At 44.3% G+C, this 16,945-nt stretch overlaps 1 protein-coding gene across 1 annotated transcript in view; it reads left to right on the forward strand.

The window, feature by feature from the left end:
- Window positions 1–16,945, forward strand: part of ppfia3 (PTPRF interacting protein alpha 3) — a 73,362-nt gene that overhangs the window by 33,669 nt on the left and 22,748 nt on the right. The window contains exons 9-19 of the mRNA XM_052139538.1: window positions 934–986; window positions 1,164–1,257; window positions 2,308–2,442; window positions 3,734–3,817; window positions 4,094–4,225; window positions 10,526–10,588; window positions 10,697–10,776; window positions 11,200–11,365; window positions 11,764–11,957; window positions 16,034–16,274; window positions 16,373–16,506. Coding sequence (XP_051995498.1) covers window positions 934–986; window positions 1,164–1,257; window positions 2,308–2,442; window positions 3,734–3,817; window positions 4,094–4,225; window positions 10,526–10,588; window positions 10,697–10,776; window positions 11,200–11,365; window positions 11,764–11,957; window positions 16,034–16,274; window positions 16,373–16,506 — 1,376 coding nt within the window. The remainder of the gene's footprint in view (window positions 1–933; window positions 987–1,163; window positions 1,258–2,307; window positions 2,443–3,733; window positions 3,818–4,093; window positions 4,226–10,525; window positions 10,589–10,696; window positions 10,777–11,199; window positions 11,366–11,763; window positions 11,958–16,033; window positions 16,275–16,372; window positions 16,507–16,945) is intronic.

The following is a 16,945-nucleotide window of genomic DNA, read 5'->3' on the forward strand; positions in this document are numbered from 1 at the left end:
ACTCTTTTACAAGAAGTGCCTTGGGATTTTTAATGAGCACAGAGAGTCAGGACCACGGTTTAACATCTCATCCAAAGGATGGTGCCTCTTTACAGTAAAGCACCACTTGCTGGCCTGCCTAACACCTCTTTCAGCAGGAACCTTAGTTTTCCCCATGAGGTCTCCCATCCAGGTAATGGTGGGAGACCAGCAGGAGTGGTGGTGGTGTAGTGGGCTAAAGCATATAACTGTTAATCAGAAGGACGCTGGTTCGATCCCCACAGCCACCACCATTGTGTCCTTGAGCAAGGCACTTAACTCCTGGTTGCTCCGAGGGGATTGTCCCTGTAATAGGGCTCTGTAAGTCGCTTTGGATAAAAGTGTCTGCCAAATGCATAAATGTTAATGTACTGGCCAGGTTCAACCCTGCTTAGCTTCAGTGGGGAACTGGTCTTGAGCTACAAGGCGATATGGCTGCTGGTACTATGAAGCACATTTTTAGGTTAACATTTTTGTAAGTGTGTCTATTTCAGTGAATCAGTTCTAAATGATTTTTTCAGGTCATTACCCAAAAATGTTAATCAAAATCTCTATGAGGCATTTTTTCATACTGTATATTAATACATGCTGTATAAAATCTTTGGTAAATTAGCTGTTTATGACTATTTATTACTTCAACATTATTAAACATTTTGAATGTAATTGACTACAAATTCTATTTGATTGAAATGATGGTTCCTCTGATTGAGAGAAAAAGAAACATTCTATTAATCCATTCAGAGCAAAACATAAATATTAAGATATATATTAAATATGATCTAAGGGCTGAAGAATGTTAATATTCTATATACATGTATTATTGGCCTTACTCTTTAATATTTGGTTGTCTTTAGCTCTTTTTTCACATTTTCTCTCTTTCATCCTACATTTTATTCACCCCTCCCTCAACCCCAGGCACTGTGTCAAAGAGAGGACATGGAAGAAAGGATCACCACTTTAGAGCGCAGGTAAACTCTCTCACATGGTGATGATAAGATCAGATCTCTCTGCTGTTTTCACAAGCTCTGTGTTGTTCTAAAGGGGAATTTTCCTGGCATGAATGACATGATGGAGAGTAGAGACAGTTTTGTTTTATCAAGTACTGTACAGAAGTTCAATGTATTTATTTATTTTTTTGTCTGTAGGTATCTCAGTGCCCAGAGGGAGGCAACTTCTCTCCATGACATCAAAGACAAGCTGGAGAACGAGCTTGCTAGCAAAGAATCTTTATACAGACAGGTACAAGAGTAGAATCATTTACAAACACACATGAAACTGTAAGGTCTATTTTAGGACCATTGTGCAGTTTGTCCACAACTGACATATATGGGGGTTAATCACTCAATTTAATATAACATTTATAGCACATTAATAAAAAAATTTATAATCCATGACTCAGCAATGTGTTTTTGTGCCAACTGTGTTACAATAAAGACATTTCAGGGTTGAAGGTTAGAGCAAAAATGGCTGGAAATGAACTAAAGTAGCAAATATCATTGTACCATAACCCATTGTTTTTAATCATCATTCTTGTGCTTTGTGCAAAGAACAATATTTTTAATGTAAAAAAGTTATTTCTGGATTTTTTTTCCATAACAGAGATTAACTAAAGCTTGATGAGGCTAATACAAATGCAAATTGGCTGATACAGTATATTGATTTTTTTTGGTTTATTATTATTATACATTTATTTTGTATTGCACACCAAATCAAAGTATATGTAGTTATGATCGGTCACAGCACATAAACAGCACATATGTTTCCTGAGAAAACACCACAGGCTATTTTAGCACGGATTAATATTTCTTTTAATTTTGCGCCCTGGAAATGCATTTTCTGCAATTATTAGTAAATCTATTTATCAAAAACCTCATGGTATTCCAAAAGTAATCCATTCAGACAGCTCATAGAATTTGTTTGCATTTTCATTATGTGCCATGGTTTAAAATCTCACTTGAGGATTTTGATAAAGCAATATGGATTTTGACATTTTTGCCTCTGGCTATTCTAATTAATTCCATACCTTGAGATTCCGACAAAAGCATTTTCTATTATATTTTTACATTAAACTCTCGTAATGGCACTCCCTGGTTGGGAAACACTGATATATTCATAATAAATACAGGTGTGCTGTTGACTGGGACATACTTAGAGACTTTGATGAAGTTTAAGTTATGGTTTTACCAGGTCTCCACAAAAACAAAGCCAATTGTTTATTATGATACTCTTCATTGTGTTCCTGATTCATTGTTCTATCACCCTCATCCTTTCATCCCTCATTCTCCACAGAGTGAAGAGAAGAATCGGCAGCTCCAGGAGCGTCTGGATGATGCTAAACAGAAGCTCCAGCAGACCCTACAGAGGGCTGAGACACTGCCTGAGATCGAGGCCCAACTCGCTCAGAGGGTGGCAGCACTCAATAAGGTTTCTGTTTTGCCTTGTACTTTCAGAAGGACAGGCCCAAAATTAAAATGGCCTGAACTCTGATTTAAGGAACTACATTAGGAAAGTTAATCAATGCCGAAGCCTTGCCTTTAAGTTTCAAATATTTTTAAAAGCCTTTAATTTAAACTGTTGGGTTATGTAGCAGTTAACAATTAAGCCTGTTCAATAGCCCTACTGAAAAGACTAGCATTGCTGGTCACCAGCTTATGTTGTGTTTTGGATGCTGGTCCCTCCAGCATTGAATGCTGGTGTGCTGGTGCCTTCGCCAGGCTTTAAAACTAGCTTAACCAATTTCATCAGAAAGACTATGCTGGTCAACCAGCATCACCAGCAAGGTTTTGCTGGTAAAAAGCATGGCAATGCTGGTCCACCAGCTAGACCAGCACCAACCCAGCACTAACCAGCAGAAACCAGCCTAGACCAGCATGGGAATTGTTTAATTTGGTAATTGGTTAAGCTTGTCTTTTCAGCAGGGAAAATTACGGATTTAATAGAAAGAGTGACATACAGATAGACAGATGTGATGTCTACTTTTGGAAAGTCCACTCCGTTATGAAAAAATAAATAATGCTAAGCTAAGAGGGACTGTGCCAAATTTAGTTGACATTACTGAAAAGCTCTTTGAGTTGTTACAATCAGAATTATGGTGTGTTCGATTGCCTGTTACAGGAAAACCATAAACCCAATTAGTAAAAAGTAATAGCACACTAAATGCTAATTTATAGCTAATTTCTGGGTGAACAGGCTTCTTTTAGTTCACGTAACATTATGATGAATTGTTCTGACATTTTTGTACTGCTAAGGTGTTTGTTTGATGAAATTTCTCCAGTTCATGCACATCCCTTGAAATTCTTGACCTAGGAGAACTTGGCTAGTCAAATAGTGTTGATGATTGCTTAAAACTAATTGAGGGTATGGTTTGGACATGATGTGTATTTTCCTCAACAAACTAATTTAAAAAAAAACAAAAAAAAAACAAATGCTTAATACATCGCTTAATATAAATACAGATTTTATTCTCCTATGGTGCTTTAATTCATTCAGGACAAAACAGTTCAGCTTCTTCTATTGATAAATTAGCTTAAGTTAGAACTGGCTGAAGGTCTGGACTGAGTTTGACAGATGTAGCTTGAAAGTTTTGGAGAAGTTAGAATAACAGTATAGAAAAACTGTATGTTGGATTTGTCAAGCCAAAATCTCAAGTGCATTAACAGGCTAAATGTCTCAGTTTTGCAGTTATAATTTGTCATATTCTGGCTTTATTATTTAGGCTGAGGAACGCCATGGCAACTTTGAGGAGCGACTGAGGCAGTTGGAGGCACAACTGGAAGAAAAGAACCAGGAGTTACAGAGGGTGACTCATCCTCTCTTTTTTCTGTTCTCTTCATGTCTCTTTTCCTTCTTTTTTGAGTTTTTTTCAGCATGTCATGCTCAGATGTAGCAAGGTATTTTCACATACCTGAGATGACTACGCTCATGTGTCAATTCACATAGAGTGCCTCTGTAGTGTGTAGGTCTTTAAGGGCCTGTTTCACTGTATTCTTCACTGTTAGTCAAGCATGTACTTGATATTCATCATCCTTTTGCTTTCTCTCTCTCCCTCACATTTCTGTCTCTTTCGCTCTCTCAGGCGAGGCAGAGGGAGCGGATGAACGACGAACACAACAAGCGCCTCTCTGACACAGTGGACAAGCTTTTGTCAGAGTCCAATGAGAGACTTCAGCTGCACCTGAAAGAGAGAATGGCTGCACTGGAGGATAAGGTGTGATCATCTAGATATCCACTTAACTTCTGTTCAGCCTCATTTACAGATTTCCTTGAAAACGATGAATACACATTTAGACACCGAAAAATAGCCTTGAAAATTTGACCACGTCTTTGATGTTTTCTTCAAAATCCAGATGTTGCTTAAATGATGTTCTTCTCTAATTGGAGTTCCAGGCTTTCTACTGTATGCATCCTTCCTCATTATTTAAGTACATAAGCAGATGTTTCATGCTCGTTGCATTTCTCATCAGAGTATCTGTGATGAATAGCCAGAACATCAGTTGATTTTAAAGGTCAAAAACAGAAGACATATAACTAGTAAAGTCATGCCAACGCTGCGAAAATTCATTTTCTTAAGTTGTATTTTTGTCGTGTTTTCCAAATCCTAAAACAAGATACATTTACTTGAGGTGCAAAGTTATCTAAGAATATAAGACTTGATTTTAGAGAATATATCTTAAATTAAGTTTATTATTCTTACCATTGAAAAAAGTTTTTTTCTTGTTTTAAGCCTAAATATAACAAAAAAATTTTTATCTCATCGATTTGCAAAAATCTATTAAAAATGTGTGAGGTTTATGCTTAAAAAAGATGGTTTGAGAAAAATAAGCTTAATTCTGTTATGTATACCTTGTCTTGTTTCACTGTTGCCCTTTTGTTTGCCATTTTTGTCACTTTTGCACTCCTTAGTTTTCACTTTTGTCCCTTGTTTAACTCCATAGTTAGCGTTCGTGTTCCCTGTCATTGTTTTCACCTGCCCTTGTTAATTTGCCTTTGGTTTCTGTTAATCACCTTGTCATCTAGTTTGTGTTCTGTTTGTTCATTGGCCCCTTTGTCCCATGTTTTTGTATTTATATCCTGGTTTTTGGTTCAGTCCTTGTGTCGTTGAATGTTTGTGAATGCTGTTACCCTGGTCTGTGGTCCCTGCCCGAGTTCTCTATTTATGTTTATTTCCCCACTGAGGGTTTTCCTTTGTGTTTTTGTGAACAATAAAGTAAGCTGCATTTGGATCCTCAACCTTCGTCTGCCTTCATTGCCTTACATTCGTGACAGAACGACAGAACCACCATGGATCCAGCGGTCTTACGTGCCAGATACCACCTGCTCTGCCTGAGGCAAGAGGACCGTCCGATTGAGGCCCACGTCCGCGACTTCCTTGGTCTTGCGGCTGTTGCGGACTTCCTGGACACCTCCCTTGTGGTCTTCTTCAGGGAAAACCTGAGTGGCTGGCTGAAGGAGCGGCTGCCGCCGGCATCACGCGGCTGGACTCTCCGCGACTTCCTGGAGTTGACCTTATTGTTGTGCGGCTCCTCGTTCACTGTGGGCCATGCTGGGAAGGACCCTACCTCCCCACCTACTGTGGAGACTCTTCAGCCGTCCCAGGCTCTCCCTGTTACGCCTGCCCCGGTCTGCGAGCCAGAGCCCACGCATGTCACGGTGAGCGAGCCAGAGCCCACGCATGTCACGGTGAGCGAGCCAGAGCCTATGCATGTCACGGTGAGTGAGCCTGCGCCCACGCCTGCCCCGGTCTGTGACCCAGAGCCCACGCATGTCACCGTCAGCGAGCCGGAGCCCTTGCCAGCCACGGCCAGCGAACCTGAAGCCACGCTGACCAGGAACAGCGTCCCAGCTTCGCTAGTCGCATCAGCCCGGAGGAAGAGGAGAAGGGGAAAGGTCTCTGCTCTCCAGCCTCCGCCTGCCGCAGCCCCGTGCCCTAAACCCCTCTTGGCTCTGCCCTCAGCCCAGCTGAACCCAAGCCGGCGCGATACCACGGTAACCCAGCCAGCGCCTGTAGCCTCGACCGTCCCTGAGCCAGCGCCTGTAGCCTCGACCGTCCCTGAGCCAGCGCCTGTAGCCTCGACCGTCCCTGAGCCAGCGCCTGTAGCCTCGACCGTCCCTGAGCCAGCGCCTGTAGCCTCGACCGTCCAAGAGCTAGCGCCAGTAGCCACGACCATCCAAAGGCCAGCGCCAGTGGTCGCACCCGTCCAAGAGTCAGCTCCTCTCGAGCTTCCCAGTGCCCCGCCTTCCGAGCTTCCCAGTGCCCCGCCTTCCGAGCTTCCCAGTGCCCCGCCTTCCGAGCTTCCCAGTGCCCCGCCTTCCGAGCTTCCTAGTACTCTGCCTTCCGAGCTTTCCAGAGCTCCGCCTTCCGAGCTTCCTAGTACTCTGCCTTCAGAGCTTTCCAGAGCTCCGCCTCCCGAGCTTCCTAGAGCTCTGTCCTCCGAGCTTCCCGAGTTTTCCAGAGCTCCACCTCCCGAGCCTCATAGGGCTCTGCCTCTTGTCTCTCGAGTCTTCCAGGGCTCCTCCTCCCGAGCCTCCCAGGGCTCCATCTCTCAAGTCTCTCGAGTCTTCCAGGGCTCCTCCTCCCGAGCCTCCTAGGGCTCCGCCTCTCAAGTCTCTCGAGTCTTCCAGGGCTCCGTCTCTCAAGTCTCCCGAGCTTTCCAGAGCTCCTCCTCCCGAGCCCCCTAGGGCTCCGCCTCTCAAGTCTCTCGAGCCTCTCGAGCCTTCCAGTGCTCCGCCTCTCAAGTCTCTCGAGCCTCTCGAGCCCTCCAGGGCTCCGCCTCCCAAGTCTCTCGAGTCTTCTAGGGCTCCGCCCCTCAAGCTTCTCGAGCCTACCAGGGCTCCGCCTCTCGAGCCTTCCAGGGCACCACCTCCTATGGCTCAGCCACCTACGGCTCCGCCTCCCACAGCTCCGCCTCCCGAGCCTCCTACGGCTCCGCCTCCCGAGCCTCCTACGGCTCCGCCTCCCAAGCCTCCTACGGCTCCGCCTCCTATGGCTCAGCCTCCTGCGGCTCCGCCTCCCACGGCCCTGCCACAAGAGCCACTCCCGGCTCCGCCTACGAAGCCTCCCTCAGCCTCGCCTCCGACGCCTCCTAGTTCCTTCCCGGCTCTGCCTCCCTCGGCCCCGCCTCCTGGGCCTCCCTCGGCTCCACCTCCTAAGCCCCCCACGGTCCTGCCTACGCCTCCTTCGGCGCCGCCTCCCAAGTCTTCTACGGCTCCGCCTCCGAAGTCCTCCTTGGCTCCGCCTCACGCGGCACCGCCGGCCCCTATCCTGCGGCCACCACCCAGGACCCCCAAGCCTACCCACATCCCGTGGTCAACTCCCAGGCCTCCTGAACCTGTCCCTGCCCTGTGGCCAGCTCCCAGGCCTCCTGAACCTATCCTTGCCCTGTGGCCAGCTCCCAGGCCACCTGAGCCCGTCCTTGCCCTGAAGTCAGCTCCCAGGCCACCTGAGCCCGTCCTTGCCCTGAGGTCAGCTCCCAGACCTCCTGCACCTGTCCTTGCCCTGCGGCCAGGCCCCAAGCCTCCTGAACCTGTCCTCCTACGGCTCCGCCTCCTATGGCTCAGCCTCCTGCGGCTCCGCCTCCTGCGGCTCCGCCTCCCACGGCCCTGCCACAAGAGCCACTCCCGGCTCCGCCTACGAAGCCTCCCTCAGCCTCGCCTCCGACGCCTCCTAGTTCCTTCCCGGCTCCGCCTCCCTCGGCCCCGCCTCCTGGGCCTCCCTCGGCTCCACCTCCTAAGCCCCCCACGGTCCTGCCTCACGCCTCCTTGGCGCCGCCTCCCAAGTCTTCTACGGCTCCGCCTCCGAAGTCCTCCTTGGCTCCGCCTCACGCTGCACCGCCGGCCCCTATCCTCGGCCACCACCCAGGACCCCCAAGCCTACCCACATCCCGTGGTCAACTCCCAGGCCTCCTGAACCTGTCCCTGCCCTGTGGCCAGCTCCCAGGCCTCCTGAACCTATCCTTGCCCTGTGGCCAGCTCCCAGGCCACCTGAGCCCGTCCTTGCCCTGAAGTCAGCTCCCAGGCCACCTGAGCCCGTCCTTGCCCTGAGGTCAGCTCCCAGACCTCCTGCACCTGTCCTTGCCCTGCGGCCAGGCCCCAAGCCTCCTGAACCTGTCCTCCTACGGCTCCGCCTCCTATGGCTCAGCCTCCTGCGGCTCCGCCTCCTGCGGCTCCGCCTCCCACGGCCCTGCCACAAGAGCCACTCCCGGCTCCGCCTACGAAGCCTCCCTCAGCCTCGCCTCCGACGCCTCCTAGTTCCTTCCCGGCTCCGCCTCCCTCGGCCCCGCCTCCTGGGCCTCCCTCGGCTCCACCTCCTAAGCCCCCCACGGTCCTGCCTACGCCTCCTTCGGCGCCGCCTCCCAAGTCTTCTACGGCTCCGCCTCCGAAGTCCTCCTTGGCTCCGCCTCACGCGGCACCGCCGGCCCCTATCCTGCGGCCACCACCCAGGACCCCCAAGCCTACCCACATCCCGTGGTCAACTCCCAGGCCACCTGAGCCCGTCCTTGCCCTGAAGTCAGCTCCCAGGCCACCTGAGCCCGTCCTTGCCCTGAGGTCAGCTCCCAGACCTCCTGCACCTGTCCTTGCCCTGCGGCCAGGCCCCAAGCCTCCTGAACCTGTCCTTGCCCTGAGGCCAGCTCCCAGACCTCCTGAACCGGTCCTTACCCCATGGCCATCTCCTAGGCCACCAAAACCGGCCTCTGTCCTGTGGCCATGTCCCAGGTCCCCTGAACCGGCCCTTGGCTCACAGCCATCTCCCAGGCCATCTAGCCATCTAAACCTGTCCCTGCCCGGTCGATACCTCCCTGGCCCCCTAAACCTGTCCCTTTGTGCCCCCATAGACTACTTGCCTGTCCTCTCGGCCTCCTTGGACTGCCTGTCTGCCAATCTTTGCCCCCCTGGACTGTCTGTCTGCCACTCGTTGCCCCCTTGGACTTCCTGCCTGCCCTCTGTGCCCCTTAGACTGCCCTCTTGCTCTTGTGCCCCCCTGGTCTGCCTGTCTGCCCCTGGTGCCCTCATTTTGTTTTTTGTGAGTTTTTGTCCTTGGTTTTTTTCTTTAGGATCATCTGGAATCCGATCCTTTGAGGGGGGGCTCTGTTATGTATACCTTGTCTTGTTTCACTGTTGCCCTTTTGTTTGCCATATTTGTCACTTTTGCACTCCTTAGTTTTCACTTTTGTCCCTTGTTTAACTCCATAGTCTCCTTGTTAGCGTTTGTGTTCCCTGTCATTGTTTTCACCTGCCCTTGTTAATTTGCCTTTGGTTTCTGTTAATCACCTTGTCATCTAGTTTGTGTTCTGTTTGTTCATTGGCCCCTTTGTCCCATGTTTGTGTATTTATATCCTGGTTTTTGGTTCAGTCCTTGTCTGTCGTTGAATGTTTGTGAATGCTGTTACCCTGGTCTGTGTTTCCTGCCCGAGTTCTCTATTTATGTTTATTTCCCCACTGAGGGTTTTCCTTTGTGTTTTTGTGAACAATAAAGTAAGCTGCATTTGGATCCTCAACCTTCGTCTGCCTTCATTGCCTTACATTCATGACAAATTCACTATATATAAATATTTATAAAAGTATTTTTATCTCACACAATTTTGCCTTTCAAGTAAATGTCACTTTTTTTTTAATACTTTGATATTTTTACTGGAAAATAAGACAAAAATACTGCTTAAAGGGATTGTTCACCCAAAACTGAAAATTCTCTTATCATTTACTCACCCTTATGCCATCCCAGATGTGTATGACATTCTTTCTTCTGCTGAACACAAAAAAGATTTTAAGAAGAATATCTTAGATCTGTAGGTTCATACAATGCAAGTGAATGGTTGCCAAAACTTTTATGCAGACTTTATATGCTTTTTGGACCTTCAAATGAATCTATATTCATTTAGGTTTAGGTTAAATCTATATCTTCTGAAGCGAAATGATAGGTGTTAAATATTTAAGCTCTTTTTTACTCAAATATTTTCCTTCCTGCCCAAGAGGTGGTGATATCCATGAAGAACGTGAATCACCAGAAACAAAAGAAGCATGTAAAAGTACAATTTGAGATTTATAGTAAAATATACTTAAATATCGATCGGTTTCTCACCCACACTTATCATATTGCTTCTGAAGAGATAGATTTAACCACTGGAGTCATATGGATTACATGTATGCAGCCTTTATTTGATTTTTAAAGCTTCAAAGGTCTGGTCAACTTGCACTTGCATTGTATTGACCTACAGAGCTGAACTAAATCTTAGTTTGTGTTCTGTAGAAGAAAGAAAGTCATACACATCTGTGATGGCATGAGGGTGAGTAAATGAGGGAATTTTCATTTTTGGGTGAACTATCCTTACAGAAAGTATTTTTGACATTATAAGGTCATGGGTGTGATTCCCAGTGAGGGAATCACACTGACTGGGAATCACACCCATGACCTTATAATGCCAAAAATACTTTGTACTAATAAAACACTTACTTATAATTGCTTACAAAGAGTATAAATGTAAATGTAAGAGTTTGTTGTAATGCCTTACAGAACGCTCTTTCTGAGGAACTTGCAAACATGAAGAAGATCCAGGATGATCTCTTAGCAAACAAGGTACAGTCCTCTCTAAATTATAATGCGGATATCATGGACCAAAATGTCTTTGTTCACTTGACCTATGTCCAGATGGCTTATCTGCTGCTAATGTCTTATTCCTCTCAGGATCAACTAATTGCTGAGCTCGAGAGGCTTCAGCTAGAGCTGGACCAGCTGAGAGGAAGACCTGGTTCCTCTTACTCACGGTAGCCACATTCACATCAGCTGTCCGCTATTAAAAGATCACTGTATCATTAGTTGATTCACCATGTTGAAGTAAAAACTTAACTCACAACCCGTTTTATTTCATAATGTGATGTTCTGTATGTCAGAGTGGAATTGAATATTCAGGAAGAAAAACTTTAGGGTAAATTGATCATGAGAAGTAGGTGTTACATACCAGAATGGAGCCAGGTATTGGAGGGGAGGAGTTAAAAAACAAGAGGGCTTATTGACATCCACTTAAAAGGAAAGTTGTTTTAGCGGCAGAGCAAGTTATGACATTTTGCATTTGAATAACATGCATTAAAGAATCGTTCACGATTACACCAGGAACATGTATTAAGTAAAGAGGGTAAATTTGTAATTCATGTAATTTTTAACCATGGACTCCTCTGCTTCTTTGTTAGATCTCTTCCAGGAAGTGCCCTGGAGCTGAGGTACTCTCAAGGAGGTGGGTCACTTCCTGCTGGCTCTACCACCCACCTAGATCATTATGGAAACACAGGCACAGGAGGCGTGGTCAGACGGACTCATCGCGGGCGCTGGGGCGGAGCAAGGGAGGAAACCAGCAAGGTAAGTTCCTATAACTTTATTAAAGGGATAGTTCACTTAAAAATTTATATTCTGCCATAATTTACTTACCCTCATGTTGTTCCAAATCCATATGTCTTCCATGAAACACAAAAGTAGGAGATATAAGCCAGAATGACAGCCTTAGTCATCATTCACTATAATTGTATGTAAATAAGATGCAGTGAATGTGAATGGTGACTGAGGCTAACATACTGCCTAACATTTAATTTTGTGTTCCTTTGAAGAAAGAAAGTCATACCGGTTTTGTACTACATGACAGTGTGTAAAATAAATTTTTAGATTAACTATCCCTTGTATTTGTATAAACTTGCTAATGGGTGAGCAAGGCAGTTTAGTATGAAATTAATCGAGTGATGTCTGACCTTTCTCTTCTGCAGTACGGTGACTGGGATGGCGGAGCTCTGCTGGGTACTGGCTTTGAGGGCGGTGTGGAGGACAGGTGTTCTGATGATGAAGAGGATCGTGAGACGCTTTTCGGCTCAGAGCTTCTCTCTCCAAGTGGGCAGACAGATGTGCAGACACTTGCTATCATGTTGCAGGAGCAGCTGGAGGCCATCAACAAAGAGATTAAGTGAGTTTACCCTACACTTAGGGATCTGATGGGCCTTGAGACCACTTCGAAAAACAAACTTAATTTAGTGTGAAAGACATTTGAAATTGTGAGTGCTTGGAACATGAGACTTATAGGTAAAGAGCTGGAGAACTGATGAGAATCTATAATCCTGTTCACACCTGTTATTAGGATCTGTCTCAGGTGATCCGATTACAAGTGGTCAGCAGAGGCACACCTGGTAGTGACATCATTAGTGAGTCTAAATACTAATGTTTGTATTTCTGTGTTTAAATGTATTCTTGTATTCCAGCTTAATATGCAATTTCAACTAAGTAAGTAATTTGCAGGTTGATTTAAACTAAAAGTGTTACACTGTGGCTTTGTGGCACAATCAAGCCTGTCCAGCCTGACACAGCAACACTGGCTTGTCCAATGGTGTGAGTTTGGGGAGGGCCTGTCTGTTTGTACAACCAATGGAAGAAGGAGAAGATTTCCAGAATCTGTTTGAAAAAGTGATTATTTTTGCAATTCCATCTGGTGACGATAGTGTGCAGAAATTAAGCAGTTCAGCTTTAAATGCTTCTCCTGTGACCACTTGTGATCTGATTTTTAGGGAGAGTCTCGAATTTTAGCGTGTTACTGCATGTTGATAAAGTGCAAAATAGTGTCAAAAAAGAAAATCAGTGCATAGCTTCTTCTAAATGTTAAGCACAAACATCATTTTTCAAGCAGAATTCTGTTAGTTTAGTGGGGCTCCTGTATTAAAGGTATAGTTCACCCAAAAAGGAAAATCCTCTCATCATTTACTCACCCTCATCCCAGATGTGTATGACTTTCTTTCTTCTGCAGAACACAAAGGAAGATTTTTAGAAGAATATCTCAACTCTGTAGGGCCATACAATGCAAGTGAATGGTGGCCAGAACTTTCAAGCTCCATAAAGTACAGACTGTCAGAATAAAAGTAGTCCATACGACTCCTGTGGTGAAAATAATGTCTTCTAAAGCAATGCAATCACTTTCGGTGAGAAACAGATCAATATTAAAGTCCTTTTTCACTATAATTGTTCACTTCCAGTCGCTCTCCAGTGCGCAATGAGAGGACCGAGTTCACACAGCTTTTAGCTGTGATGCAAGCTAGAGGCCAGTCAACCCAATATACGAATGTTTTGATTGCACCACAAAGCCATAATGTAAAACTGACACGTGCACGGTACAACCGGAAGTGCAGCTCAGTTTGTTTACAACAAAACGCTGTTCAAAAGCTTCATTGGTTTTGCTTCCCTTTGTAAATACCAACGCGCTTACGTTATGTGAGAGGTTGCGTGAACTCATCTTCTCACCGGAAGTGAATATTTTTAGTGGAAAAGGCCTTAAATAGTGATTTGTTTCTAACCCAAAGTGATCGTATCACTTTAGAAGACATTAATTTAACCACTGCAGTCGGATGGATTACTTTTATGCTGACTGTCTGTACTTTATGGAGCTTCATAGTTCTGGCCACCATTCACTTGCACTGTATGGACTGACAGAGCTGAGATATTCTTCTAAAAATCTTCGTTTGTGTTCTGCAGAAGAAATAAAGTCATACACAGCTGAGATGACATGAGGCTGAGTAATTGAGAGAATTTTCATTTTTGGGTGAACTATGCTTTAAGTGAACTTCAAATGTGCGTGCTTCACATAATCTGTGCTTACCCTTCACTGCATGTTGATGACAGGCATACTGATATTTCGCGTGAAGTCTTGTGCATGTAAGGGATAATCTATGGCTATGTGTGCATTAAACGATTTTAAATGCACTACGTGGAGGCTAAGAACCACCTGACATGAAGCGGAGGATTATCCCACTTATACCATGGTGACTTGTCAGAATTTATTTGTTACAGCTGTCATAAATTTTTTGCAATTCAAATTTTGACTGGAAGAACAAAAAATAACTGTTAATTTTATCTAAGGGTTGCTAGATCTACAGCTCTACCTATTAAGACAGAGAAAATGTAGTGTTCCACACACTTGGTTAAAACTGTGAATTTAAATGCACAATCCATAAATAATAATATTCACAGAATGTAGAGGGGTTGGCACTTCAGAGAAAATTTATAATTTAATTATCTCGTTCACAAAGTGTAAGAATTGACCAATATAGTTCTACCCCCTTACCATTATCAACTGGTGTTCCACAGGGTTCAATTATAGGTCCAATTCTTTTCAGTTTATACATTAATGATTTACCATCTTTGTGTAAAAACTGTGACACTTTGATGTATGCAGACGACACTGCTGTCTTGGCCTATGGAAAATCCACAGAGGAAGTTGCCTCAAAACTTACAGAGGCCATGTCACTGATTTCAACCTGGTTAGAGCAATTTTGTCTGCAACTGAATATATCCAAAACAGTAGCTATGTTCTTTTCAAAAATAATATAAATATAAAACCTGAAATTGTAATATCTGGAGAAAGATTACAGGTCGTCACAGAATATAAATATTTAGGACTATATATAGACTCTAACCTAAACTTCAAAACTCACATAAAAAAGTTAGTAATAGGATTAAGTTCAGTCTAGTGAACTTCAGATTCATTAGAGACTTCCTTTCAACAGAAGCTGCTAAATTATATTTCTTTTCTATGATTTTATCCCACATAACATATTGTTTAATAAGCTGGTCCAATACTCACTCTACAACAATAAAACCATTAAAAACATTATACAAACAATCATTAAAAATACTGGATAAAAAACCATACCACTACCACCACTGTAGTATTCTGAGGAAATATCAGTTACTTACTTGGGATAATCTAATTAAATACAAAAACATCTGTTTAATTTACAAAATCAGACATGGTCTAGCACCTCCTCCACTACGTGACTTTATACATTTTAGATCTAGTGAGATTAGGGTAACCAGAGGGGCAGTGAGGGAAGACTGCATTATCCCCCGGAGAAAAACAGCTTTTGGTCAGTCTGTTTTCTCCGTAAGAGCAGCGCAGCAATGGAACACAGTGCCTGAAAACATCAGAGAGTCCTTGTCATTCTTTTCATTCAAAAAGAATGCAAACAAATGGCTTGTTGAGAGCCAATCTTGTAGACACTAATGCTTTCTGTGTACACTTAAACATTGTGTATTTATTTATTTTAATATGAATTGTATTTTTTAACCATAATGTGTTGTATGTAATTGTATTTTTGTGATTTTATACCTGTGGTTATTTTTAAGGTTGCCTTTTTTACACCCGGCTGGGGGGCTACCGATGAAAATTAGCACTTTTGAGCTAACTCGGGTACATTTACATTGTTTCAATGTTGATTAATGTACACTGTCCCCTTTCAAAAAAAAATAAAGAATCAAAAAGAAAAGAATCAATTTTTATTCTTTGTCATTGTGGAAAAACCAACGTTATAAAAGTGCCTTTGACAGTAAAAGTAGCACTTACAGTATGATCAGGGGAAACTCATTCAAAACACTCTGGATCCCTTGGATATAACATACAACACATTACAGTTTAAATCGTCTTGCATCGTCTTGCTGGACAGTGAAAGACACATTTAATAGGTCCTGATTTCCTTCTCTCACACTCCGTGCAAAACAAGCTGAATTCTATTATATTAGCTATGCTGCTGATGATAGTGGTTAGGAAATGTTTTCAATTGCTATAGTTCACTCTGCTTGCTTTGTAATGTTATGTTGCTAGGGTTACAAACAGCGCATTAATATCGAATGGTGAATAAAACTGACCGGAACTACCTGTGTATTGGTTTGAACCTCACACTTTCCAGCCAATCACAATCGAGTATTCAAACAGCCCATGGTATTAGTATCTTTATGTGCGTTTCCAAATTGGCAAAGGTTGAATGACAGGTTAGTTGGTGATGCTTTGCTGATGTCAGGGATGCATCAGTGTGGATTAGCATTTACACTACAAACCTGATGTTGTCACATGCATTGCTGACTACATCTGAAGGTGGTTTGAGTGTTCGATCACAAAACATTTTGGACCTGGACAGGACAGTGTGCACTTGGTTTACTTCTTTTTGTTTAATTCTCTCTTTCTTAAATTCTTCTTTTATCTCTCAATCCCTCTTTTTTCAGGTTGATTCAGGAAGAGAAGGAAAGCACAGAGCTTCGTGCAGAAGAGATCGAGAGTCGGGTCAGCAGCGTGGCTCTGGACGGCCCTCCCATCCCCCCTACCTCTCTTGGGCGGGACAGCACAGGGCGTGGCTTCATCCCCCCATCCCTCACATCATCCACCCTGGCATCACCCTCTCCACCCAGCTCTGGGCACTCAACTCCCCGACTGCCCCACTCTCCTGCACGCGAGACAGACAGACAGGTAAGATGTGTGTGTGATTATTTAGTATTAGTATTGGTCTCATACACTGCATAAATAAGTGTAAACAGGTAACTCTTTCATTTCATTCTGCCCATCAGAACAACAAAGAAGACGATAGGTCCCTGGCCCTGTTGGACTCTACCCCTCCTCCAACTCCTCGTGCACTGCGATTGGACAGGATGACACACACTCACCCTGGTGCTATGTTGGATGACAGTCGTGAATTCCGCAGGTGAGTTAATGAAACAGCCATCTAATGATTTTATATACACTGTTTTTAGCTTGAAATCCGCTCTCTGGAATTGATTAGCATTTTTCACATTTATGAAGGCATTTTAATATAAAACACATCGTACAGTCCGTTTTTGTCAGATAGTTCCATTGAACCAATTGATTTCAATAAGTTCTAGTAATCTGAACAATTATTATCAAGCCAACACACTGTTATCCTACAGACTTCCTGACTTTTCTGACTGTAACTCGTCCTACAGCTTTCAAGCTACACCTACCAAACTCAGCCAGAACCTTCAGGCTGTTCTGACATGGGTTGCTATGACTTTTCTCACTGATCAGAATTATGGTTTTTGCACAGTGAACAATCTAAAATCCATAAACAAGCTGTAACTCTCACTGTATGTACCGGTACTGTATTTGATGGAGGACGCAATTCT

This window comes from Xyrauchen texanus, chromosome 12 (assembly GCF_025860055.1).
Source record: "Xyrauchen texanus isolate HMW12.3.18 chromosome 12, RBS_HiC_50CHRs, whole genome shotgun sequence".
In the NCBI taxonomy this organism is placed as follows: Eukaryota; Metazoa; Chordata; class Actinopteri; order Cypriniformes; family Catostomidae; genus Xyrauchen; species Xyrauchen texanus.